General features: G+C 38.4%; 1 protein-coding gene across 1 annotated transcript; it reads left to right on the top strand.

Annotated features, from left to right (window-relative positions):
- Window positions 1-25455, top strand: LOC126950496 (putative dimethylaniline monooxygenase [N-oxide-forming] 6). Its single transcript, XM_050784135.1, has 8 exons — window positions 1-2471; window positions 7336-7524; window positions 10195-10357; window positions 11434-11576; window positions 13370-13569; window positions 15672-16027; window positions 17914-17986; window positions 24502-25455. Exons 1-8 carry the CDS (start codon window positions 2340-2342, stop codon window positions 24842-24844), a joined length of 1599 nt encoding a protein of 532 aa, XP_050640092.1. The 5' UTR covers window positions 1-2339; the 3' UTR covers window positions 24845-25455.
- The last annotated feature ends 572 nt before the right edge of the window (window positions 25456-26027 follow it).

Raw genomic sequence — 26027 nt, 5'->3', positions numbered from 1 at the left:
AATTGGAAAGCTAAAAACCACATTTCTAAGACTCTGTTACAGTTAGGGCTTGGATGCAATTAGTTTTGCCAGTGAGATAGTCATCTAGGCTCAGAAGGCAAAGGGAAGCTAAAGCTAAATTTTTGTTACAATGTTGATGGGCAAATATAGTCCAACAGGTGTGCTTTCATCAGCTGAACTCCATGTTCCACACTTTAGCCCCCCAGTTTGTATGTTGGAGGCATCTGCAGTGATAGAAGCAGTTTCCTGCCCTCTGGATAGTAGCTCTAGTGGTGTAGGTCTAGGAGGTTCCTGCAGCAATCTCCTAGTTTCTGCTTATTTCAGCTCTTCGACCTTTTGCAAGCACCGAATTCCCTGTATTATACACCTTTCTTCAGGAAATATAGTGTTTTTTATCTCCTGCACTAAATCATGAGCATATGCATATAAATCATAATATGAAATCTTAAAAAACAGGAGTACTTTTGCTGAAGCATTAAGCATATAATCAGTCAGCAGGTCCCCAAACATCTAATTCCTGAATATCTCATATATCCTGTCTCTATTATCCATTTCTCTGATGCTACTCTAATTTAAGTCCTCAGCCTCTCTGGCCTAGATTGTTGAAATAACATCTTGGGTTTTTGGTCTCCTTGATTCTAGTCACCATCTGCTCCAGTCTCCATGTGAATCTGATCTGGTCTGATGTTGTCACTTCCTTGTTCAAAATTCTCGAATGGACAATCATGATCCAGAAGGTGGTATCCAAACCTGTGATTGCGGCACTTCAGTATCCTTCATAACCTGGGTCCTGCATGTTTAACCCATATTCTGCTATTCCCATCACCTATGGTCCAGCAAAACTGAACTAATTATAGTTCCCCCGTCATGCGTTCTTACTTTTCTATGCATTTGCACATATTTTTCTCTCTGCCTGTTTTCTATTTCTTGTCCCTTATCTGTCTGGAAAGCATCTATTCTTACTTCAAGACTCAGCTTGAAGGAAGAATGATAGAAGTGCATGATTTAGTGCGCTCTTCTCACGCTCCTTGAAGCCTCTCTTATTCTTCCTCCAGGTGGACTTAGATTTTTCTTCCTACATGCTAGCATTACACTGAACCATACTTCCACTGTGACATTTATCATCTGTCTCGCCACTAGACTTCATGGTTCTGGATGGAAAGCACTGTGTTTTCTCATCTTTGAATCCCCCAAAAGACTATTATAATGCTTGACATATAGAAGGCTGTCAGTACAGTAAAAGGAATGGCCAGAGGAAGGGAAGGAGGGAAACAGAAGCGGGAAGCACAGGTATAGAAACATGAGGGAGCCAGAGACAAGCTTCAAAGACCACAATTCTATCTTTTGAGTTCACTAGTTTTACAAGCTCCTCTACTAGAGTTAGATCAGCAACTCAGATCAGGCCCTCCTAAGTTTCCAGAAATCTGAGCTACTTTTCACTGTTGGCACAACAAAACGTTTCATTATAGTCCAGGTGCATAGCCTTTGTTTATATATTCTATATTTCCAAAGCAAAAATAAATAAAATAATCATTGTTCCCCTAATCTCCCAGGAGTTTCACCTTACAGCTCCAGTGGCCATGGCAATCACTGTTTTATACTTTTTGTAACAAGAACCAGGGACTTCAGTCTTGCCCTTTTCCTACCCCCTTTCTTCTTTTTACTCCACCCACCCCTCCCCTGTTCTTCTCTTATCCCTACCACACTCAGTCCTTCGCTTTCAGATTTTACTAGGGCCCTATACCATTAAAAATACAAGGAAAAAAAGGAATTTTTACTTTAAGAATAACTCCTCCCCCTTTCCCAATTTTTACATCAAAAGATATTGTTAAATGCCATTCTCTTCCACATTTAGAGAACTGCAAATTCTCTGGAGAGAGAAAGGTGATTACTTAAGAGATGAAGCATCTTAGAGCATTCAAAATAAGAAGTGATTTTGTACAGAGGATGTCATGCAGTAGGCTAAACGTCTATTTCCCATTCCTTTATTTGTTACCTCTGAGACCTTGAAGAAGTAGTTTCTAGTCTCGGCATGCCAAAGCTTCATCTGCAATTGAGAGCATTGGATTGATGATCTTCAAGGTCCTTCCTGCTCTAGCATTCACTGACTCTGCTATTTTTGACATATTGAATAATCAGAAGCAGCTAGTTTTAGTATCTTATTATAGCAAAAGTGGTAAAAATAATGAGCATGTACTATCAATGTGCATCTATGTCTTCTTATGTTTGAGTGAGGTTCCTGATACATAAACCTTGGCTGATAGTTTCTACTGAAAAAATCGTAAGTATTAAAGACACTCTTCTGAAGGTGTTCTCTCCAGACTCTCCTACAGGCAATCATGAGCAAGAGGGTTGGCATCATCGGAGCTGGAGTCAGTGGCTTGGCTGCCATACGGTGCTGTCTGGAGGAGGGGCTGGAGCCCACTTGCTTTGAAAGGAGCAATGATGTTGGAGGTCTGTGGAAATTCTCAGTGAGTGGCACATCATTGGAACACCAGTGAAAGGAGATGGGTTCCAGTGCAAATCAAATTTGGTCAATTCTAATTCAGATTTAGGAGGCAGGTCACAAAAGCTCCAGATCTGGAAAGTAAAATCTTACCTCTCCCATCATACTAATGCCCAAAAAACTATTTCACACCAGCAAAATGTGTCCTGACAAGGACATCTTCAGCTCATAAAACATCATCACCTGCATGGTGAAGTCCAGATCTCCAAGCTGTAAAGGGCACTAATGTTAGTAATTAGTTAAAAATGTACCATGGCCTTCCCAGGTAACTGAAACGATTCTATTCTTTATTGCTCTTAAATGCTAGGAACATGGTTGGAAAAGAGGCAAACAAACCTGGACTGAGATCCTGAGGTCAGAAGTCCTGAGTTCTAATTTCAACTTGTAGGTTTTCTAAGCAGATAGATTTCAGGCCAGTTGCTTTTGTTTCCCTGGACCTCAAATGCCCATTTGTCAAATGCAGAGGATATGATTCTATAATTAACTTACGTCTATTGAGCAGATAGAAATTATTATAGATGATGTTTGTGTGTGATGTGCGTGCAGTTGTTGAATAGTCTATCGGCTCCAAATCCAAAGAGAAAATTTATGGTCTTTGCCATTTGGACTCACCGTAGAAATAATATAATTAGGAAATAGTCCTTGTAAACACATTTTTTTTTAAATTTCAAAGCCAAGTTTGGAGAAACTTCTAGTTCTTCTGTCCTGAATTTCCCAGTCATTGTAATCAGTTGTAGATGATACATATTTGGCTTGAAAACATTATATTCACATCATTCGTCTTGTAACTACTTCCTGTCCTGGTCTCAGTTATTGCCCTGCCTGCACCAATAGCCTCCTCCAGCAGAGTATATTAGTGCTAACTTAGAACACATCTTTATTCTTCTCCAAGCTTTTTTTTTAAAAAAAATTGGTTTTGTAACCCTTAAAGCACTCCATGAGATATAAGGTCATTAATTTTTATTTCCCAGTAGGGGGTAATCAAGAGTTAATATTTTTCAAGAATTTAATTTTCCTTATTTACATTTGCTCAGGGAAATGTGGACAGCTTAGACTAAATCATAAAATGGCTTTCTACCATCTCCCTAGTAACAATTAAATTATGCTTGAGCATCTATTCTGGTAGTTTGTGCTAAGTACTGGAATGACAAATATGGAATACAATCACTCTTTGTAAATTGTTCCGTTTCATTTGATTAAGCAAACCATAATATAATTCCACAATCCTTTGATAGCAAATTGGCAAAAACTCATTTGATAGCAGAATCTCTTCTGAAATCATAAGGTTAAAAAAACGTGAATTGGATCAACATGAGGCTAAGGCTCACTTTCTGTTGTACAGCAGAAATTTTATTGCATTTGACAGATTGCTGCCCCAGATCTGTCTAGGAGTGTTATGGAGCGAAATCCAAAAATGTACACGTTCCAAAATATATCTGGCCTAAGACTTTTAAATAAGAGATTACATAATCACGACAACAAGATAGACCTTGTCACCATCAATTCAATGGACAAGTACCTCGAGCTTTTAGAAGAGGGTGGACTACGGAAATCTTAGTAGGTCAAAGTAAACCTCCCACAGGGATGACACTTAGCCTTGAAGGATAACCCCAGACAAGCAAAATAGAGGACACCCTGTGACACAACTCCTAGAGAGTGCATTTCCCAACAGAGTCTGCGAATGGCACTCCATAGACCTATGCAGGCATTGGCTGTGTACCAGCACCAGGTAATAGAGACTAACAATCAGGAGGCACAGAAAAGACGATGAATATGGTGTGTGCAGAGAGGGATCCATGAGTTAGCTAATATAGCCAGATCAGAAAGTTTTTATTTAAGGAAGCAATAATATGATACAAAGATCAATAACATACAAAGTTGGATTCTGAGTTATCAATAAGATGCAAAGTTGGATTCTGAGTTATCCACAAGAGGAAATTCCTCTTTTCCATAAGGTCATGTCTGTAAGCAATATTCTACTCAAAGGCCTGGTGAGGAGATGGACCCATACAAATACTGAAAACTTTAGCCCCCTCCACACACCCCAACCCTTCCTTCTTTTGTTAGAAAAGTTGCTTGGCACAATATATAATGAGAGGAATTTTTTTTAACGTGTTACATAAGACTTTATCTTACAAGCCTTTTTTAGAAGGTGTTCTAGCAGACAGAAACCTGATAATTCTGAACTTTTCACTATTTGCTTTTTCTGAGAAATGAAAACCAAATGGGATTTACATACTAGCAGGCTGAATGTGAGTGTGTCTTCAGTTTCATCCACTCCTAAATAGGGCCTCATGTCCTCAAAAGATTTTATTACTGCCTTAATAACAAGCTGCTTAACAGCCAAGTGTGAAGACTCACGCCCATTATCCCAGCACTTTGGGAGGCTGAAGCAAGTGGATCACCTGAGGTCAGGTGTTCCAGCCTGGCCAACACGAAAAAACCCCATCTCTACTAAAAACACAAAAATTAGTCAGGTGTGGTGGTGGGTGTCTGTAATCCCAGCTACTCAGGAGGCTGAGGCAGGAGAATCTCTTGAACCCAGGAGGCAGAAGTTGCAGTGAGCTGAGATCATGCCACCGCACTCCAGCCTGGGCAACAAAGAAAGACACCATTTAAAAAAAAAAAAAAAAAAAAAGCTTAACAATAGGTTAGTAGCATTTTGATTGCAACAGCTGTAACCAGGACTATTTGAACTTTTTCCCACTCATTTATTCATTTATTCATTCGATGAATACATACTGAGTACATTATGTGTAGGGTACTATGTTAAGCATAGCTGCAGATAAGAGACCAGTCAGCACTGTAAAAGCAGTGAGAAAACAAGTATTAGAATAACTATAAGTGACTATATAATGAGGGCAGTAAGGATAATGGGAGCTTAGTAAAGCTAAAGATGATTTGGCAGTAGCTGAGAGGGAAGGTAAGGAAAGGCATGAGAAAGTTGAAGGCAACTTTTGAGCGTATTTCAAGGGCATATTTAGACAAGGAGATATGGGACTCATAAGCAGAGCTGGAATAGGAAAGAAGATCAAGGTAGACTGCTCAGATGCATGTACAACATTCTGAAATTAACCTTGCCTTTGCCCTCAAGTTACTTATGTTCTCGTGGGAAAGATGAGAGATGAACACAGTTATCATCTAAGACAGATGGTGCCCACAGCTGCTTAGATCTCTGGTTCTAGGGCAAGCTCCCTCAGCTAGAGGCAGAGCCTAAGTTGAATTTCCTCCTTACTGGCTCAAACCACACCTCATATTGAAATAATAAAAATGCATGCTCCCTGGAGCAACTGACTTGTTATATAATACATTTGTTTTCTGTGTTTGTTTGGAGAACAGTGTTTTAGGAAAAATTCCAAGGAGCTGTAGTGTACATACTCTTCTCTCCTTGTGTTATAATTGCCTGGGGTCAAGGGGCATAAAAATATTTCAAGATGGAAATAGTCCAAGGCCTTAGCATCTGTTTCCCAGAACAGAGTCTCACATTCTTTAACCAGGCTCCATCCCACAGTTCAGCCCTGCCTCCTTTCAATGGGCAGCTGAAAAAAAAACGCCTTCCAACCTCTCCTCCTCCTCACAACCATCAGTAAAAGGCACTAGTTGTGGGTGAAAGGGAAGCACTCAGCCTGCCAAACTGCTGGGCCTGAGCCTTCACCCTTTTCCTGACCTCCACAAACACTTTTAAAAGTTTAAATTCCTGTGCTTCCATGCTTATGAGAAATACAGCAACCATGAATAGAGGAAGATTGGGTTTTCAACTTCAGAAAAAATACTGAGGCTTCGGGCAGCCGCCTGCTTCCCTACTGGGACACAATCCTCTCAACCCTTTCCAGCACTTTTTGTCTCCCTCTTCCAGAGGTCATCTGGTGTGAGAGGGAGATACACATCTTGAATCCATCAGCAACGTGACATTCCATCTCTTTCCCCCATTGCACAAGCGTCCCTTCGGGACCTCGGAAGCAGAAGCTGCCAGCTCTGAAATGTATGTTCAAGGCAGCACATTGTGTGCACTTTTACCCTCCCCTCACGACTGAGAGGAAATGTTTATTTTCAATGTAGCCTTTGACTGCCTCTAAAAGATAAGCCACTTTTCAATTACACAGAGGCTTTACAATGAAGTGCCAAGATCTAACACATGTTCTAAGGGCTCTGGTTTCCTGTGTTTCTTTGGTGAGGAGTGAAGGCCAGCAACTGGTGAGCTAAAGAACAGGGTTCATTTACAACAGAGCAGTGGTTGTCAAAGTGTGGTTCCTAAACCAGCTGCATCAGCATCACCAGGAACTTCTTAGAAATGCAAACCACCCCAGACTCTACCCGAGACAGATTGAATCTGTTCTAAGAATAGAGCCCAAGAATCTATGGTCTAAGGAGCCCTCCAGGTGATTCTGATTATGCCAAAGTTGGGAAACCACTTCAATATCGGGTTGTTGCCAACGAAGAGTTTGCTAAACTCCAATAGCAAATATATAGGCTGGAAGTCAAAGCCTCCTGTAAACTGTTTTGTTTTTTGTTTGTTTGTTTGTTTTAACCTGAGTATAAGGTCAGATCCAGTGGTGGCACAGGAAAAAGCAAAAACCACTAAGTGACTATAAAGACAGAGCTAACACTGAGTGTAATTACAGCAAGAGGATTCACGTAGAAAGATCTCCAGTTCTGTGCCAGGTGCTACGCGAAGGGCTTTCCATTCCATATCTTACTGAGAGCTTTTAATTTTTGTTTATGCTTTTAAATATTAACAGGTTCTTTAGTCAACCAAGAATTAAACCGCTGTGTTCGCTGAAGGGAACACAATTCTTGGCTTTCTCTTTAAGCTTTCTTATTCTCCCTAGGACCACACAGAAGAAGGCAGAGCCAGCATTTACCAGTCTGTGTTCACGAACTCTTCCAAAGAAATGATGTGCTTTCCAGACTTCCCTTACCCAGATGATTACCCAAACTATATGCACCACAGCAAGCTCCAGGAATATATAAAGACATTTGCTCAAAAGAAGGATCTTTTAAGATACATACAGTTTGAGGTAGGGGCGTCATAACTTGTACTGTTGAAATTAATATACGTGTAGATTAGAGAAAAGGAGACAGCAAACTATTATAAAAATTAGAGCCAAATGTTTGGGCACCTCAGTAATCAAAGGTTGGCTCTGATTATAAAGCATTCATGCATTGATTTTTTTTTCTACTAGACTTATTAGTCCACTACTCCCTGAGAGCTTTCAGACTACCTTAGAAAATGGAGGCAACTATCCCGTCATTGTCCACTTTCCACCCTCATGCTCTGATGTTTTGGAAATAATCCAAAATTCTTTAGTATATATTAGGAATTTTGTCAGTTCAATGCCAACGAGTTGTGGTTCAAAAAACCACAGCATTTGGTAGGAATTCTCCCATTACATTATGAAAAGGTTAACAACTTAAATGGGAAATATAGTCATTGCCCCCATTTTTACCCACTCGGTTCGTAAGTTTTTTTTACTAAAAAGACTTAAGATTTCAGCATTGTTTCTGTGAGAATAATGTTTTACATTTGTTTGGGACTCTTTATTGAGCATTTCTGTCCATATGTTTGGAACTCAATTAACTGCTGTTAAATGCAGAACACATGCATATAGTGGGAAAAACAATCAGCAGAATTATGAACTGTGATGATATTTGCATCATTCTTTTACCTGGAGTAGTCCCAAATGTATAGTGAAAATAAAATTTTCCAATAGTCATTTTATTCCATTCATTCATTACATTCATTTGCTTCCATCACAGTATTAATATCAACAAACATTAATGAAGTTCCTACTGTGTGCTAGGATTGTGCTATGTGCTACATGTAAAAGAAAAAGAGGTCTAAGACTCAGCTCTCAAGAAGTTATTTCAAAATAAATATATAAAGAGTAAGTAATAAGATTCCAGTAACAATTTCAAACAAAGAGAAAACTTTTTAAAGCTATCTATGATTTGTTTATAAATAAAACAATGCTATGGAGATCATGAAGCAAGAGGCAACACTTTGGGGGAAGGTATTTTCTACAGGAGGTAAAATTTAGTTGTATTTAGTAGGTGTTTTAGATAAATGAGTGGCATGAGTACAATTAGAGAGGTGGGAAAATGCCCTGCTCATTTGGAGAACAGTGGGCAAACCAAGTTGGCTAGGAGGGAGATATATCTGCTAAGATGAGATATGGCCACATATATCAGTAAACTAGTGTGTAAATACTGTGATTTTGAAAAACAGAGGATTATTTTACAACCATGTAAAACAAGTCCAAAGATGGGACACCCAGAGCTTCTGTGATGGCACCAAAGTCATCAAAGATTCAGCTTCACCCTTCTTAGCATGAGGCCTACATCATGAGGTTTGCCTTGTGGTCCAAAACAGTTGCTGAAGCTGGAGTCATCACATCTGCCTTCTAGGCCAAAAAAAAAAAAAAAAAAGGAAAGAATGAAGGGCAAACGGATGTTCTCCCAGCTGAATCAGCTCCCCTTTTACAAATTCTCCTGAAAAACCTGTCCAACATTGTCTGCTTATATCTCACAGGCCACCCTAGTTGCACAGGAACCTGGAAAAGGCATCCCTTTGCTGGGTATGTTGTCACTCCAAACAAAATCAGGGTTCTGTTAGTAAGAATGAAGGGAGAATGGACATTAGGGAAGCACTCTGCAGCATATGTTCCAGAAAAGTCTGTGGGAATAACAGAAAATAAAACCAAAAGAGTACATTGGAACAAAATTGCATGGACTTAATAGTAATCGCATTTGAAATGTAGAATAAGTTTTAGAGGCTGTGAAGTAACAGAAATTGAGCAGGAGACATGAAATGAATATGGTCCTTTAGAAAGATTAATCTGACAAGCAGGACAAAGGATGGCTTGTAGGAAATGGGAGGTTGAAGACAGGCTAGTTATAGGTTTTTGCCATAGTCCATGCAAGGGAGTGATAAGAACTTGAATGAAGGCAGTGTTAGCAATCATGGAAAGAAAGCGTGAGATTGGGAGAGAAATTATTGTTTAAACATAAGGCAAGGATGGAGAAATAACAAGGAAAAGAAGTCATGGATTTGAAGCATAAGTGGCTGGGAGGTTCATGTCATCATTCAAAGAAATAAAGTCAGAAGCCAGTTTCAAAGGAAATTTAAGTAGGTCAATCAAAACCTGCTACATATGAGGAAGTATTAGGTGGCCCTCCAGATGGAAAGGTCAAGCTAAACTGGATAGAAGAGAAACCAAGGATAGATGTATTTGTATATTCATACCATGAAAGTTGCTAATATTTCTAAGGTAGAGTATTTATGCAGAGCAAAAGAGATGCCAACGATCAAACCTTGAGATAGTCCCTTATTTATTGAGTAGATGGAACACGAGGTCAGAAAAGGAGGAAGTCAGTAGAGGGTAGCCATAAGAAAGTAACACAGATTTGTTAGATGACATCATTCACAAAAATATTCAGTGTGATTTACCCCTAAATCTACTAACTTGATGTCAAAAAGTAAATGTACTCCAGTGAGTAATTTTTCTTGTGAGATTCAAATACTCACTGAAGATTCACTGTGACTCCAATTTTAATATCTTTCTATACATCTCTGAATGACCAAGAGAGCTCATAACAGTTATTTCTTCCACAGAAACAAGGCAAAAAGGAAAAAAATTTTCACATACAGAATTGTAAATAGAAAAATAAATTTTCTGGTTTTCTTTAAGACCCTGGTTTCCAGTATAAAGAAATGTACCAGCTTCTTAGTCACGGGCCAATGGGTTGTTGTTACTGAAAAGGATGGGAAACAGGAATCTACTATTTTTGATGCTGTAATGATTTGTTCAGGACATCACGTATACCCCAATCTGCCAACTGATTCCTTTCCTGGTAAGTTTGAAAAATATATAATAATCTAGGGACTTTATATGCAAACCTCAAGAGTTAGAAACATATATTTCTATAGATATTATATAATGATTATTCTTAAAGTCCCAAAGATTTCAAAAGAAAAAAAATTAAGTTTAATGATAGGATAGATGTAGTAATAAATAGCTTCACAAGTCCTTATATTAAAATAATCAAGGACCTGCAAGCCAGAGATCAGACAAACACAAGTTCCTATTTTACAGACAGTAACTGAAATATAAGTTCTGACAGCACACGGGATCTCCGAGCACAGTTACATTCAAAAAAAGGAGTCCAACTGCCAAATGGCTTATGTTATTTATAGGAGACTCCTAAGTTTCTAATTTCATCTTCATCCACAATTTGCAAATAAACTTTAGAAATCTCAGTGATTTGTGTGTGGGTACACGCATGGGTGTGTGTATAGCAGTACGCTTCGTTACCATCCAAAAGTGGCAAACCTCAAATAAATACAACATATAGGTGCCTTCCATGCCACAGGAACACAGTCTACTCAAAGATATTAGAGTTCCCATATCTAGGTATGATGTCTGTAGGCCAAGGCAAATTAAAGAGTGAAGGTTCAGAAGGAAAATAAGATTAAAATTCTTAATGTTAACAGGCAGTATATTTAATGTTTATGAGCATGGGATCAGAACACCTGGGTTCAACTTATTATTCCACTAGTTCTTTACCACTTAACTTGTCTCAATTTCCTCATCTTTTAAAATAGGGACAATAGCCTACCATGCAGGGATGTTATCAAGATCAAATGGCTAAAACACGTAAAGCATTTAGCAGAGGATCTAGCCCACAGAGTTAACTCAATAAATATTAACCATTATTATTATCGAAACATAAATTCTCATGCCTTAAGACTTTTTAAGACACTAAAAGTAAGTTTTAGGGGGCTTAATGTCAAAAAATGCTAAATGGATAAATACACTTCAACTGGGGAATTTTTTAATTAAAACCGATAATAGGTTTAAAAAGACACAAAGAAAACATCTTCATAATTTCTGAAAATCAGTTCAAACCACTCACCATGTTCCACTTAGGCCTGGATCGGTTTCGAGGCAACTACCTCCATAGCTGGGATTATAAGAATCCAGAAGCCTTCAAGGGGAAGAGGGTCCTCGTAATCGGTCTGGGGAATTCGGGATCTGATATTGCTGTTGAGCTCAGCCGTCTGGCTACACAGGTACATGACATAAAGGTTTTGGGAAATAAACCTAAGGTAAGGCTGTGCTACTAAGTCAGCAGCCAAGGCACTAAGGATGGTACTTACATGTCACATCACAAGAGATCCACTTTTTGTATGTGGCCCTTTAAATCAAGGAGGACTTGAGACATCCTCCATGTGAAGCCAGGTAATGTGGCCCATGCTAGTAAGGAAGTACATTCCATTGAATCCAAAGATAAGTGCATGAGTGTGTGTATGTATAGGTGAGTGTGTATGTGTCTATTTCTTGTTTTCATTTTATATTCCGATCACCTCCAAATAGACTAGTTCCTGGTCAGAGTTAATCTTTATTTATTTAACAGTATTAATTACAACCTATCATGCAAAAAGCACTGTGTTTACCACCCTGAAGTTCTGAAAGATATGCATGATTTGGTATTTACTAACATTAATTCAATCAACAGCAGGTGCTTAACAAATATTGGGCACTTACTATGCTTACTATGTGTCAGAACTATGAAAAACTAAAAATAAATGCATAAATAAGTTAAGCTAGTTCCTGACTTCAAGGAAGAGTCAATGGATGGAGATGAGGTTCGCAGGTACACACAGACTATTACCAAAGGAGGTAGTGAGTCTTCCAGTAGAATTAGGTGTGGCAATAGCAACACAGGGAAAAGAGAATCTAACTTAGCCTGGATAAGGTCAAGGAAGACTTCCCAGAGGACTCCAAGCTGAATCATGTATCACCGATAGACCCTAAAGAAACAACATATTTTTAAGAAAATAGGCTCTCAATAAATAAATTCTTAAAGGGATATAAATAAAACCTAAATTTTTTAAACTAAAAATTTCCTTCAGTTATCACAGAGTTAAAGTCTATTTTGCAAAGATGGTAAAATAGATAAGCAGCCAGACTTGTCTCAGGGCTGAGGCGGTTGCCATGGTTTGGGTTGCTCAGGAGAAGTCCTTGGGGTATGTGTATAGGGAGAACTGGAAAAGACAACCAGGGACAGAGAACAGAATTAAATCCTTGACATCTTATCAGCCTAATTTCAGCTGGAGATTTAGCTACATTTTTCCCCCACCTAGCCCACTATCACCAGCCACAGCCACTGGGGCTCACTGGATCATCTGGTCCCTACCAGACTTGCCATGTTAGTCTATGAGTACGTGAAGATTAAACCATCACAGTTGAACACAGAGCCCTATTGCTCTTAGAGGTATGGTTCTAATCCTTTCAACAACTACACACCAGCCCTCAGGGGTGGTGAGAGAGTCCTGTCTCTACTAGTTTAAATTTTAGACTTAAAAAAATTTTTTTTTTATTTTAAGTTCTGGGATACACGTACAGACCATGCATAGGTATGCATATGCCATGGTGGTTTGCTGTGCCTATCAATCCTTCATCCAGAGTTTAAGCCCCGCATGCATTAGGTATTTGTCTTAATGCTCTCCCTCCCCTAGCCACCCACTCTCCCGACAGGCCCCGGTGTGTGTTGTTCCCCTCCCTGTGTCCATGTTTTCTCATTGTTCAACTCCCACTTATGAGTGAGAACATGCGGTGTTTGGTTTTCTGTTCCTGTGTTAGTTTGCTGAGGATGATGGTTTTTATAGCTTCATCTATGTGTCTGCAAAGGACATGAACTCATTCTTTTTTATGGTTGCTAATCAATTTATTTAGACCCACCTTTTAAAAGTGTTCCTACTTGGATATTGAGGAAAATGCATGGAAGTGCCCAAAGAAGTGTGTTGTGTTTGCTTATTTCTTACAGAGTGATACTGAAATCTGTGTTGCCTTTCCCCACCAGGTCATTATCAGTACCAGAAGTGGTTCCTGGGTCATGAGTCGGGTCTGGGATGATGGCTATCCTTGGGATATGGTGTATGTTACCCGCTTTGCATCCTTTCTCCAGAATGTCCTTCCTTCATTCGTCTCTGACTGGTTATATGTCCAGAAGATGAACACGTGGTTTAAGCATGAGAACTATGGCCTGATACCTTTAAATGGGTACTTAAATGGGGGCACTCATTTAAGTGAATTTATTCTCTCTAGAACTTACTTTTGTTGTCTCATTGAGCCTAGTAACATTAAACTAAAGGTTTCACAGGTGACAGGATATACCCAGAGACCATGCATGGCTTGGAAACCTTATTGAAATTAGTCCAGTACAGAAAGGGTATAGAAAAACCTGAAATGGAGATAATGCTGGCAGATAAATCACCCTGCCATGCATGATTCATTTGTGGTAGCTACAAGCTAACACATAGAACTTTGAGGGCTGAACAAACTTAAATTGGTTTTTTGGAACAATATCTTGTCCATGCTTATGGGTGAAAGGGGATATCAATAATAATACCTGCTTCTCAAGATGGTTGTGGTATTCAGTAATACAAAAATATAAAAATTGCTTTGTAAATGATAAAGCTTTAAAAAAATTGGTTCTTCTTAGTCTCAAATTTTTTAATGTGCTTCGAAGGAGCAAATAACAAAACGGTGTTAATCAACATGTCTCAGCAAGTAGGACATCTCAAAACAAAAGTGCACACTTCTTCCACCCCGAAATGCTGACATTTTTGCAGAACCGTAAGGAGGCATGGAACACGTAAAGCAATGGAGAGTCACAGAACTAACACGGCCCGTAAGATTAGTCAGTTCATTTATTTACTTCTTTATAGAGACAAGGCCCAACACTTAGTAATTAGGAAGGTTACTCCAGGCAGAAGAACCAGCATATCAATAGAAAAAAAGAATATTTAAGTTGATAAGAAAAGAAAGAACTGAGAAATTTTATCTCCTAGCCCATGCTAGCCAAAAGTTTCATTGTGTTTAGAGAAAGGTTAAGAAAAAGGAGGAACTGCAAATCAAAAGAACAAATGCCGGATTTAGGAGCTAAACTGTCAATCCAAAGCACTTATTCTACCAAGTCATGCAGACTGCTATAACTCTAAAAAAAAATGTTGATTTTGTGCATTTAACACTGGGGCCTGCTTGAGGGTAGAGGGTGGGAGGAAGGAGAGGATTAGAAAAAATACTTATCAGGTACTATGCTTACTACCCAGGCGACGAAATTATCTGTACACCAAACCCCTGTGACACAGTTTACTTATATAACAAACCATGGACCCCCAAACCTAAAATAAAAGTTTTTAAAAATTATGCTTAATATAAGTCCCATAGCTTGAGCTGGTTAAGATTTTTTTATCTTGTAAGAGTATCTATAAATTATATTTTGGCCTTTCCATTTTGACAATTAAAACATAGTTTTGGAGATTCATTCATTCTAAAAACTAAGCTTCCTTTTGGAAAGGATTCCAATTACCCAAAGTTTCTGGAGGGAGAAAGGGGGAGAAAAAACAGGTTTCATTGCGATCTATGTTTTGCTACCTTGTAAGGTAAAAGAAGAGGTTGCAGGATTAGATAGACAGAAAATGATATGGAAGTAGAGACACATTTCAGGATTTGCAAAGTTTGTGTCTGAGATACTTGCAGGAAATTCCAGAATCTCAAAGGAAACTTAAATCAAAATGAAATATATCGTCCTGAAAAATATTATTCCTAGAATTTTGGCAACTAAAATGCAATATCAACATTGTTATACTTTTTTGTGGACACAGCTGATGAAAGAAAACCAAACATGGCAATAAAACTTCCCACCACTGCAAGTTTGACTTCCCCCATGTAAGCAAGACCTTAAAGTTATGATAATAGTGCACTTATAACAACAGTGCTTGCATGTACCAGGAACTGTTTTAAGTACTTTAAGGATAATTGGTCATTTAATTTTCACAACAACCTATGAGGAAGATTCCATCACCATCCCCAATTTTACACATAAAGAAACAAATACAGAAAAGCAACAACTAGTAAGAGATGGAGCTAGGTTATGAACCTGGGCCATTTGCTTCCAGAGTTGGCATTCTTAACCACTTTATGTCTGTAAATTAGTTTTATTCTCATTTAGAAAAGGAATTGCCATGAGAGAAGAGAGTTCAATAGCACTCATGCTGATGTTTAACTGCTCGATGTCATTTCAATGTTATGGGCTATTGCAGGTATGTCTTGGAAATGAGCTATTTACAGCAAGGATGTTTGACCTCTCATTTCTGTAGTTCCCTGAGAAAAGAGCCTGTGTTCAATGATGAGCTCCCGTCCCGCATCCTGTGTGGCCTTGTGTCCATCAAGCCCAGTGTGAAGGAGTTCACAGAAACCTCAGCTGTGTTTGAGGATGGGACCGTGTTTGAGGCTATCGACTCTGTCATCTTTGCAACAGGCTATGATTATTCCTACCCCTTCCTTGATGAGACCATCATAAAAAGCAGAAACAACGAGGTCACCTTGTTTAAAGGCATCTTTCCCCCACTAATGGAGAAGCCAACCTTAGCTGTGATTGGCTTGGTTCAGTCCCTTGGAGCTGCCATCCCCACAGCAGACCTGCAAGCCCGCTGGGCTGCTAAAGTATTTGCAAGTAGGCGGGCCATTCCATCTTTCATTCATTTTATCAATGAACATTTATTGAACATGTGCTATATGCAAAGCACTGTGCTAGGGATACAAAGAGAACAAGACAATCATGTTCCTTGACCTCTCAGAGCTTAAAACGGGTTGTGGAGGATGCCATAATAGGGAAATTTGGGGGGTTCTAGCGAGAGGAGTTGGACAGTGAGTTATTTTACACAGAGCAAACAGCATGCAGGAAGTCATAAAGGTGAGGAAAAGCATGAAATGTGTAAGGACCCAGAAACATTTTGGTGGGAAGGGAATATAAAGCAGAGGCAGGGAGTGGCAAGAAATACAGGTTTATAAGTCATGTTAAAGAGCTTAAACTTCTCATAGGGATTTAGAAGGACTTTGCAAGATTTTAAGCAAGAAAAAACTAGCAGAGGATAACTGCAATGTCAGGCTACATTATGAAGGTTGGAAGGGCCCTGGTGAGTGTTGGAGGTATGCCAGAAACCTCACTGGTGTCAACTTCTGTCAGAATAACAAAGTCAGGCCACTCTGATTCTCGTGACAATCTTCTTCTTCCCTCCCTCTACTCTAGACCTCATGGTCTCCAGGGACTACAAGTAGGCTTATGTGAGGAAATCAAGAATATGAGGATGACATGGAGAAAGGCAATGTCTCAAATATATTGATTTAATTTACTCCAGTCATACTATTATTATCATTATTACTAAAAATGTTCTTTTACTCAAGTATTCTCCAAAATATTGAACAATATAGGTATAACTTACCCAACATAACTAATCTATAAAAACTTACACTATTGGTAATTAGTAAAACATAACAATCATGAAATATATATCTATTATCTAAAATTTTTGTGGATAAATTTATATTTCACATATACCATGAAATATCATTATTTAAATAAACCCCATCATTAAATATTTTGTAAACGTGCTCCCTGCAAAATACTTCCATTGCCTTTTTCCTTTGAAAGGCACAACAATGCCAAGAGCCTGAGGTATTATGAGAAGACTGGATACAGTTCATAAACCTAGGACATTTTCATGAAGCAAATGGTATCATTTATTTATTCCACAAATATTTACTGAACACCTGCTATGTGTTAGACTCTAACCTGGCATTTAGGACACAACAACAAATGAAGCAGAACAAAAATCTGGCCTCGTACTTTCTAGCAGGGTGTCCAGCCAATATCAATCATAGGGTACTACCAGGCTGACATAAGAGCCTAACGATGACTGTGAAGTGTTCATGCATTGCAAATTTTAGAGCAACTTTCATCCATTGTTACAAAGGCAAATAAGTTACCATCATCAGTTAAAAGAAGTTGCATTGATGTAGTGAAATTTGCAAAAAGCTAAAAAGTGTCTACTGCCCCTTAAAACACTTTAAATAGCTGCAGAAGATCTTTAAAATCCTATGCTTCCTTCCATTTTCTCATTTTAAAATGCCAGAAACCTTAAAGGGAACTGTTTTACCAGATTTTTTCTTCAGAGAAGTTTTAGGAAGAAGATATAGAAAAAAAAAAAAAGAAATTATTAAGCTATTATATGCATGAAGTGTACTGAGCACATATGTTGAGGATTAGGTCCTCCATAATGTTACAGAAATAAGAGACTGAGTGACTTGAAGTTACGACTGTCTCTGCTGTCCCTATCTCACTACAGGCCAGCTTTGCCATTCCCAAAGAAGGTCCATTAACTTTTCAGGTCTTTGTTTCTATGAACTGGTATTTTGCTAAAAATATCAAAGACAGCTCCTCTTGATACAAAAATTTTCAGGAATACAGTTCATAAAAACCAAATGAATTCCATCATATGTCATTATGCATTTCTGATGTCTTTGTTTTTTTCAATATTTTTCTCTTCATTTCTTTTCTAGACTCATGTACCCTGCCAACTATGAATGAAATGATGGATGACATTGATGAGAAAATGGGGAAAAAACTCAAGTGGTAAGCAATTGTACTTGCTAATAGAGCAAGTCCTAAAATGTGCCTTTATATGCAGAAAAACATTTATATGCTCTAAATATTGTCATTAGAGTTTACGTTTTTCGAACACGTGCAATAATCAAACAATATTTAGAGAGTAAACAGTCATTACACTTCTTTTGTGTAACTCAAGAATAGAGGTTTTCTATCAGTGATAATTTTGCCCTCCAGAGGACATATGGCAAAATCTGGAGACACTTTTGGTCATTGTGAGTGGAGAGGGCATGCTACCAGCATCTTATGGGTAGATAACAGGGATTCTGCTAACCATCCAGCAATGCAGAGCACAGTCCACCAAAACAAATAATTATCTGGCTCAAAATGTCAATAGTGCTGAGGTTAAGAAACGACTCTATAAATGACTACAGTTGACCTTTGAACAACACAGATTTGAATTGTATGGGTCCACTTATACATGAATTTTTTTCAATTAACATATGGCAGGCTGGGCACGGTGGCTCGTGCCTGTAATCCCAACACTTTGGGAGGCTAAGGCAGGCAGATTCCCTGAGGTCAGGAGTTCGAGACCAGTCTGGCCAACATGGTAAAACCCTGTCTCTACTAAAAATACAAAAAAAATTAGCTGGGCACGGTGGCGTGCGTCTATAATCCCAGCTACTCAGGAGGCTGAGGCAGGGGAATTACTTGAATCAGGGAGGTGGAGGTTGCAGTGAGCCGAGATCGCACCACTGCACTCTAGCCTAGGTGACAGAGTGAGACTCCATCTCGAAAAAAAAAAAAAATTGCAATTTTTTGGAGATTTGCAGCAATTTAAAAACCTCAAAGATGAATTGTGTAGCCTAGAAATATTGAATAAATTAAGAAAAAGATGGCATGTATAAAATATATGTAGATACTAGTCTGTTTCATCATTTACTACATGAAATATACACAAATCTATTGTTAAAAAATTAAAATTTATCAAAACTTAATGCATACAAACTCTAACAGACTATACATGGCACCATTCATAGCCAAGAGAAATGTAAACAAACAAAGATGCAATATTGTCATAATTGCATAAAATTAATGGTAGTACATGATGTACTAGTATAATAATTTTGTAGCCACCTCCTGTTGGTATTGCAGTGAGCTCAAGTGTTTTGAGTATCTACTTAAAATTCTGTGTGACATTAATTATTTTCACCTGAGCAGCTCATAGCTCCAGTAAATTCTGCATCACAGTAAAAAGTGATCTCTCAAGGTTCTCACATATTTTTATCACATTTAGTGCAATACCTTAAGCCTTTAATAACACCATGGGCTCCATATGAAGTGTCATTAATGATGTTGGAAGTGCTCTCAAGAAGCAGAGAAAAGTTATGACATTATAAGAAAAAAATTGAGTTGCTTAATATATACTATACATTGAGTTCTGCAGCTATAGTTACCCACCATTTCAAGATAAATGAATCTAGTGCAGCTATGCCAGCAGTCATGACATCTTGCACTTTTTGTAAAATATATTTTTATTTTGTATTGAAAATGCGGCTTTTTATGTGGGTTCAGGATTGCTATAAGAAAGTATACATATAGATTCTAATATAATTTGAGAAAAAGTGAAGTCATTATATGACAAAGCAAAAGGAAGGTGAAGGATCTAAAGCTGGAAAATTTAATGCCAGCAAAGGATGATTTGATTATATTAGAAAGAGCTTTGGCTTAAAAAATGTCAAGATAACAGGAGACGTGCTTGCTAACAACCAAGAAGGAGGAGATGAATTCCCAGATGCCATTATGAAAATCATTGAGGAGGAAGGATATCTGCCTGAACAGATTTTTAATGCAGACAAAAGTGCCCTATTCTGGAAAAAAAAAAAAAAAAAAAAAAAAAAGCAAGTCACAAAGGCCATTTATTAATAAGGAGGAGAAGTGAGCACCAGGATTAGGGAGGGAAATAATAAGCTAACTACTGTTTTGTGCAAATGCAGTCAGATTTATGATCAGGACAACCCCTATCTATGAAGCTACCCCCTCAAGCCTTGAAGGGAAAAGATGAATATCAGCTTCCTCTCTTTTGGTTATACAAGACCCTTTTTCTGGATTAGCTCTGTCAATGCTTTGTCCCTGAAGTCAGAAAGTCCTTGCCAATAAGAGACTGCCTTTTAAAGTTTTTTTTTTTTTGATATAGACAATGCCCCTGACCACCCAGAACCCCATGCGTTCAACATCGAAGGCATCTAAGTGGTCTAATTTCCCCCAAACACAACATTCTAATTCAGCCTTTATATCAGGGAGTCATATGGATCTTTAAGGCTCATCACATACCGTACTCCATAGAAAAGATTGTCAATGCTGTGGAAGATAACCCCAATAGAGAGAACATCATGAAAGTCTGGAAGGATTATACCACCGAAGATGTCCTAATTATTACAGAAAAAGCCATGAAAGCCATCAATCCTAAAACAACATATTTATCCTGGAGAAAACTATGTCCAGATGTTATATATGACTTCAGAGGATTTACAACAGAGCCAATCTTGAAAAAGATTGTGGATATGGCAAAATAAAAAGGCGAGGATGAAGGGTTTCAAGATATGGATCATGGAGAAATTCAAGAGCTAATAGACACCACTAATAGACACTTTTAATTCCACACTAGAGGAACTAAAAGATGACTTGATGGAGATGAGTGCTTCCAAAGCAGTGCCATATGAGAAAGAAGATATAGAAAAAGCCATGCCAGAAATAAATTGACATTAGATAATCTGGCAGACGGGTTCCAGTTATTCAAGACTGCTTTTGACTTCTTTTATAACATAGACCCTTCTATGATACAGGCACTGAAACTAAAGCAAATGATAGAGGAAGGATTACTACTATATAGAAAATCTTTATAGAAATAAAAAAGCAAAAGTCAGACGGAAATTATAATGTATTTCCATAATTACACCAAAGTGTCTGCCTCTCCTGCCCCCAATTCTACCTCCTTCATCTCTTCCACTTCTGCCACCCCTAAAACAGCAAGACCAACCCCTTCTGTTTCTCCTCCTCCTCCTCCTCAGCCTACTCAACATAAAGATGATGAGGATGAAGATATTTATAAGTCACTTCCACTTAATGAATAGTAAACATATTTTTTCTTCCTCATAATTTTCTTAATAACATTTTTTGTCCAGCTTACTTTATTGTAAGAATAGCATTTAATACATATGATATATAAAATATGTGTTAATCAACTGTTTGTGTTATTGGTAAGGCTTCCAGTCAACAGTAGGTTAATAAGAGTTAAGCATTTGGGGAGTCAAAAGTTACACATGGATTTTTGACTGCAAGAGGACTCAATGCCCCTAACCCCTGAGTTCTTCCAAAGTCAACTGAATATAGGGAGTTTCTTTACTTTTTCAAACATTTAACATGGCGTTGATATGTCAACCTAAAGGAAAACACGGAGACAAATTTAATATAAAAAGAACTGATTTGGGCCAAGTTTGAGGACTGCAACCCAGGAGCACAGGCAAATTGCCCTGAATATACACTCCATTAGCAGCAGTTACAAGTAGGTTTTTAAAGGAAAAACAAAAGTCAACTTCTAAGTTGTTTACCAAGAACTTACATTAAAATTATATAAGCTATTGATTGGCTATACACTGTTCTTTGTATCACAAATTCCAGGAACATGAAGATGATGGGTGAGACAGCTAGTCAGGAATCAAAATGCCTTTTAACAATTGCCCCCAGACATTGGTAGAGGGCAGCATGACAAGTCCCGTATGCCTGGCTATCTGAGCTTGATAAATTTTGCATACCCCACATAGCACAGACTACTCTGAGCTATTTTTCTTCTCTCACATTGAATGCCACAATGTAGTCACCCACTCAGGGCCTAGAGAAGAAAAGAAATGGAATCCTCAGATTCAACAAAACCTCCTCTGCTCAACTTCATCCAGTTCACAGAACACCTCTCAGAGCTGGGCACTTTTATGTGCTAACAATTCATGCAGTTTGATACCTTTTCCTTTAGAGCCCAGTAGGAATAAAGATGAGGAAACAGGTTAAAATGTTCATCTTATTGCTTAAATGATAAGCTGCTCTTCAGAGTTTCAAAAAGCAAATTAGGCCACGTTCCAACTAAAAGAACTATAGAGGCAGAAAGGGGGTGATCTCTTTTCTGTCATAAAAGGTAATGGCCAACACCCCTATAACAAAAGACAGGTTACAAGAGAAAAACATAACAGATTTATTATGTGCACATGTGTGCATAAGAGCCTTAGAAAACATGAACTCAAAGGAGGGCCAGTTCGTTCATGTTTAAATATTCTCTTCACTGGGGATAGGGGAGATGGAAGTGTAAAAGTAAATGATTTTTCAGAGGAAATTAATGAGTCCAAAGAACAGCAGCCCAGACCAAGTTTCTCTGTGCTTTGGGGGAGGTGTAATCACCCAACAGATTCATCTTGCTCACTGCCCAGAAAAGCTGATGCACTGAGAACAGCAGGTTTTTCCAATAGGGAGAGTTTAATAAACACACAGCTGTCAGAGGCATTTGAACCAGAGTGACTCCATCTTGAATAGGGGTTGGGTAAAATGAGGCTGAGACCCCTAGGCTGCATTCCCAGGAGGTTAGGCATTCTTAGACACAGGACGAGATAGGAGGGCAGCACAAGATTCAGGTCACAAAGACCTTGCTGATAAAACATGATTCAGTAATGAAGCTGGCCAAAACCCACCAAAACCAAGATGATGAAAAAAGTGACCTCTGGTCATCCTCACTACTTATTATATGCTGATTCTAATGAATTAGCATGCTAGAAGACACTCCCACCAGCACCATGACAGTTTACAAATGCCATGGCGATATCAGGAAGTTACCCTATCTAGTCTAAAAAGTGGAGGAACCCTCAATTCTGGGAACTGCCCATTTCTTTCCTGGAAAACTCATGAATAATCCACCCCTTGTTTAAAATGTAATCAAGAAGTAACTATAAGCATACTCAGTTGAGCAGCCCATGCCACTGCTCTGCCTATGAAGTAGCCATTCTTTTATTTCTTTACTTTCTTAATAAACTTGCTTTGACTTTATGGACTGGTCCTGAATTCCTTCTTGTGAGAGGTCCAAGAACCCTCTTTTGGGGTCTGGCCAGCTAAACAGAAGGACAGGAGTTTATTACTACTCAAATCAGCCTCCATGAAAATTCAGAGGCTAGGTTTTTTTAAGGATAGCTTGGTAGTCTGGGGCTAGGGAATGGGGAATGTTGATTGGTTGGATCAGGGATGAAACCACAAGGAGTCAAAGCTTGTCTTCTGGTCTTCCTGGGAGGAGACCACATGACAAGATGAACCAGTTTACCAGTCCGGGTAGTGCCAGCTGGCCCATCAGAATGCAGGGTCTGAAAAATATCTTGAGCACCAATCTTAGGCTGTACAATGGTGATGTTATCCACAGGAGCAATTGGAGACTTCTGACTGCATGACTCCTGAGCCCTAATTTCTTACCTTGTGGCTAATTTGTTAGTTCTACAAGAGCAGTCTGACCCCCAAGCAAGGAGGGGGTTTGTTTCTGGAAAGGGCTGTTACCATCTTTGTTTCAAAGTTAAACTATAAACTAAATTTCTCCCATAGTTAGCTTGGCCTATGCTCAGGAATGAATAACGGAAACTTGGAGATTAGAAGAAAGATGGAGTGATTACATTTTTTTCACAGTCATGATATTTTTAAAGGTGATTTCAGAGGTAACATCACAGGATATAGGAGACTGAAGGGAGGAAAGCATGTCAAACAAAGGCTGTCCTGTTCTGCAGATGAAACCTCACAGAGAGCAGCTCTCAGAGTCAGTAGCCTATGATGAAAGTTTCTCTGTCAGACATTCAGCGGTGCCTGACTCTCAGTCTCTCTCTCCTGCGAGTTAATATTTCCTCGAGTGGGCAAGGGAGGCCTCCGAGAAACCTAGTTTCCATCTTCTGTTTACTTCCCTTTATTTTCCCCACAGATAAAAATCTCCTTCACAAAGGCAGCTTTTCAGGGCTATTTCTGTCTGCAGGCCCTCTGAATGGCCATCTCAAAATCTTTCGAGGAAGTATATATTTTGCAGTAAAATACTTTTTGTTTTCTTTAGTATGAAACAATGTATATTATTAGATTATAGAAGCATTAAAACCATCCATGATCCCACTTTTAAACAAACTAATCTGAAAGTCTAACATTGGGGCAGATTCTAAGCAATGTATTATAAAGAATAATGTGTTAATGAGTAAACTAAGTTAATTGGTCTCCTTAAACCAGAGGGTCAGTTTACTCCACACCACATGGCCAAAGGCAAAAGTCCAACATTACATCAAACTCAGATAGAGATTAGGAAGGAGGAGAAAAGCAGCTCGCTTAGCCAAAGAAAAAGCAATAAATTCAATTTTGTAGAAAAGGGGGGTATAAATGGAATTGCCATTTAAAATATTATTTTTCTGAAAGAAAACATAAGAAATTAATGGTCTTAATTGCAACTGTAACACTTATTGCAGTATGTTCTCTTCTTTCCTCAGGTTTGGCCAGAGCCAGACTTTGCAGACAGATTACATCACATATATGGATGAGCTGGGCTCTTTCATAGGGGCCAAGCCTAACATACCATGGCTCTTCCTGACAGATCCCCGCCTGGCCCTGGAGGTGTACTTTGGCCCTTGCAGCCCATATCAGTTTCGACTGATGGGACCAGGGAAGTGGGATGGGGCCAGAAATGCCATCCTGACCCAATGGAACCGGACAGTGAAGCCAACCAGGACAACAGTTGTCAGTGAAGCTCAGCGACCCCACCCCTTTTACAATTTGCTTAAAATGCTTTCATTCCCATTACTCCTTCTGGCTGCTACACTTACATTTTATTAATGAGAAAGTCTTTGAGGTCTCAAAGTTCAGAGTAGAAGTGTAATCACACAATACAACACACACACACAATCACAACATAGTTCCTCTCTCCTTTCCTGAAGATATGAAAATCAGTCTTGGCCCATTTGAATTAAAGTATAAGTAAAATGGAAAATACTCAGCCTCTCTCTCTGTTGGGAATCTGTTCTCTAAAAGGCTTTTCACATGCTGAATTGGCAAATTTGGGGATGCTTAAGACAAGACAGGAAGTTGAATATGCATGAGCATGGATTTTCAGGCTGAACAAAGTTTAATAAAATGTAAAGGCATTTTATTTTGTCCATTATAGTATATCAACCAAATGTATTTTTCACATTAACTGAAGTTCTTGACATTAAATCAACATAGAGAGTTAAGTTCATACCAAGACAACAACAAAGATAAAATGAACACATTGCTTAAAAGATACATACTGCCAAAGCTCTCCCAAGAAGAAACATATAACCTGAATAGACCTAAATCTATTAAAGTACTTGAATTTGTAGTTTAAAAACTCTTCCACAAAGAACAACAGGCCAAGATGGCTTCACTGGTTAATTCTGTCAAACATTTAAGAAGGCAGTAGACCAATTATACACAAAATTTTCCAGAAGATTAAAGAGGACAGAATAAACCTCAGCTCATTGTACGAGGTCATCAAAGCCCTGACACCTAAACAAGACAAACACAATCTAAAAATGTAAAATATAGATCAATATCCTTCATGAAGATATATGCAAAAATTCTTAACAAATGTTAATATAATCCAACAGTATATAAAATAAATCACATAACCAAGTAAGAATTATTCTGGGAAAGCAATGTTGGTTTAATAGTCAATGTAATTCACCACATTTGTAAACTAAAAATGAAAAACCATATGATCATCTCAATAGATGCATAAAAAGCATCTGACAAAAGCCAACATCCATTCCTGAAGAAAACAACAAAGTGATAGAAGGAAACTTCAACATGAAAAAGAGCATCTATGATAAACCTACAACTAACATCATACTCAATGGTGAAAAACTAACTGCAGTATTTCTAAGATCAGGAATAATATAAAGGTCTTGGTTCTCACCACTTCTAGTCAGCATCCTACTGGGGTTTCTAGCCAGTGCAATAAAGAAAAAAAAAGAGAAAAGATATCAAAAGTGGAATGGAA

The sequence above is a fragment of the Macaca thibetana genome, chromosome 1, assembly GCF_024542745.1.
Source record: "Macaca thibetana thibetana isolate TM-01 chromosome 1, ASM2454274v1, whole genome shotgun sequence".
Lineage (NCBI taxonomy): Eukaryota > Metazoa > Chordata > Mammalia > Primates > Cercopithecidae > Macaca > Macaca thibetana.
The sequence above is the reverse complement of the archived record's forward strand: the minus strand, read 5'-3'. Positions and strand labels throughout refer to the sequence as shown.

What these genes read in the sequence shown, in the direction of transcription:
- LOC126950496 (XM_050784135.1), top strand. Translation starts at nt 2,340, where the DNA reads ATGAGCAAGAGGGTTGGCATCATCGGAGCTGGAGTCAGTGGCTTGGCT. An exon ending in GCCAACTGATTCCTTTCCTG is followed by an intron (nt 10,358 to 11,433) that starts GTAAGTTTGAAA and finishes TGTTCCACTTAG; the next exon opens with GCCTGGATCGGTTTCGAGGC. An exon ending in GGCCTGATACCTTTAAATGG is followed by an intron (nt 13,570 to 15,671) that starts GTACTTAAATGG and finishes TCATTTCTGTAG; the next exon opens with TTCCCTGAGAAAAGAGCCTG.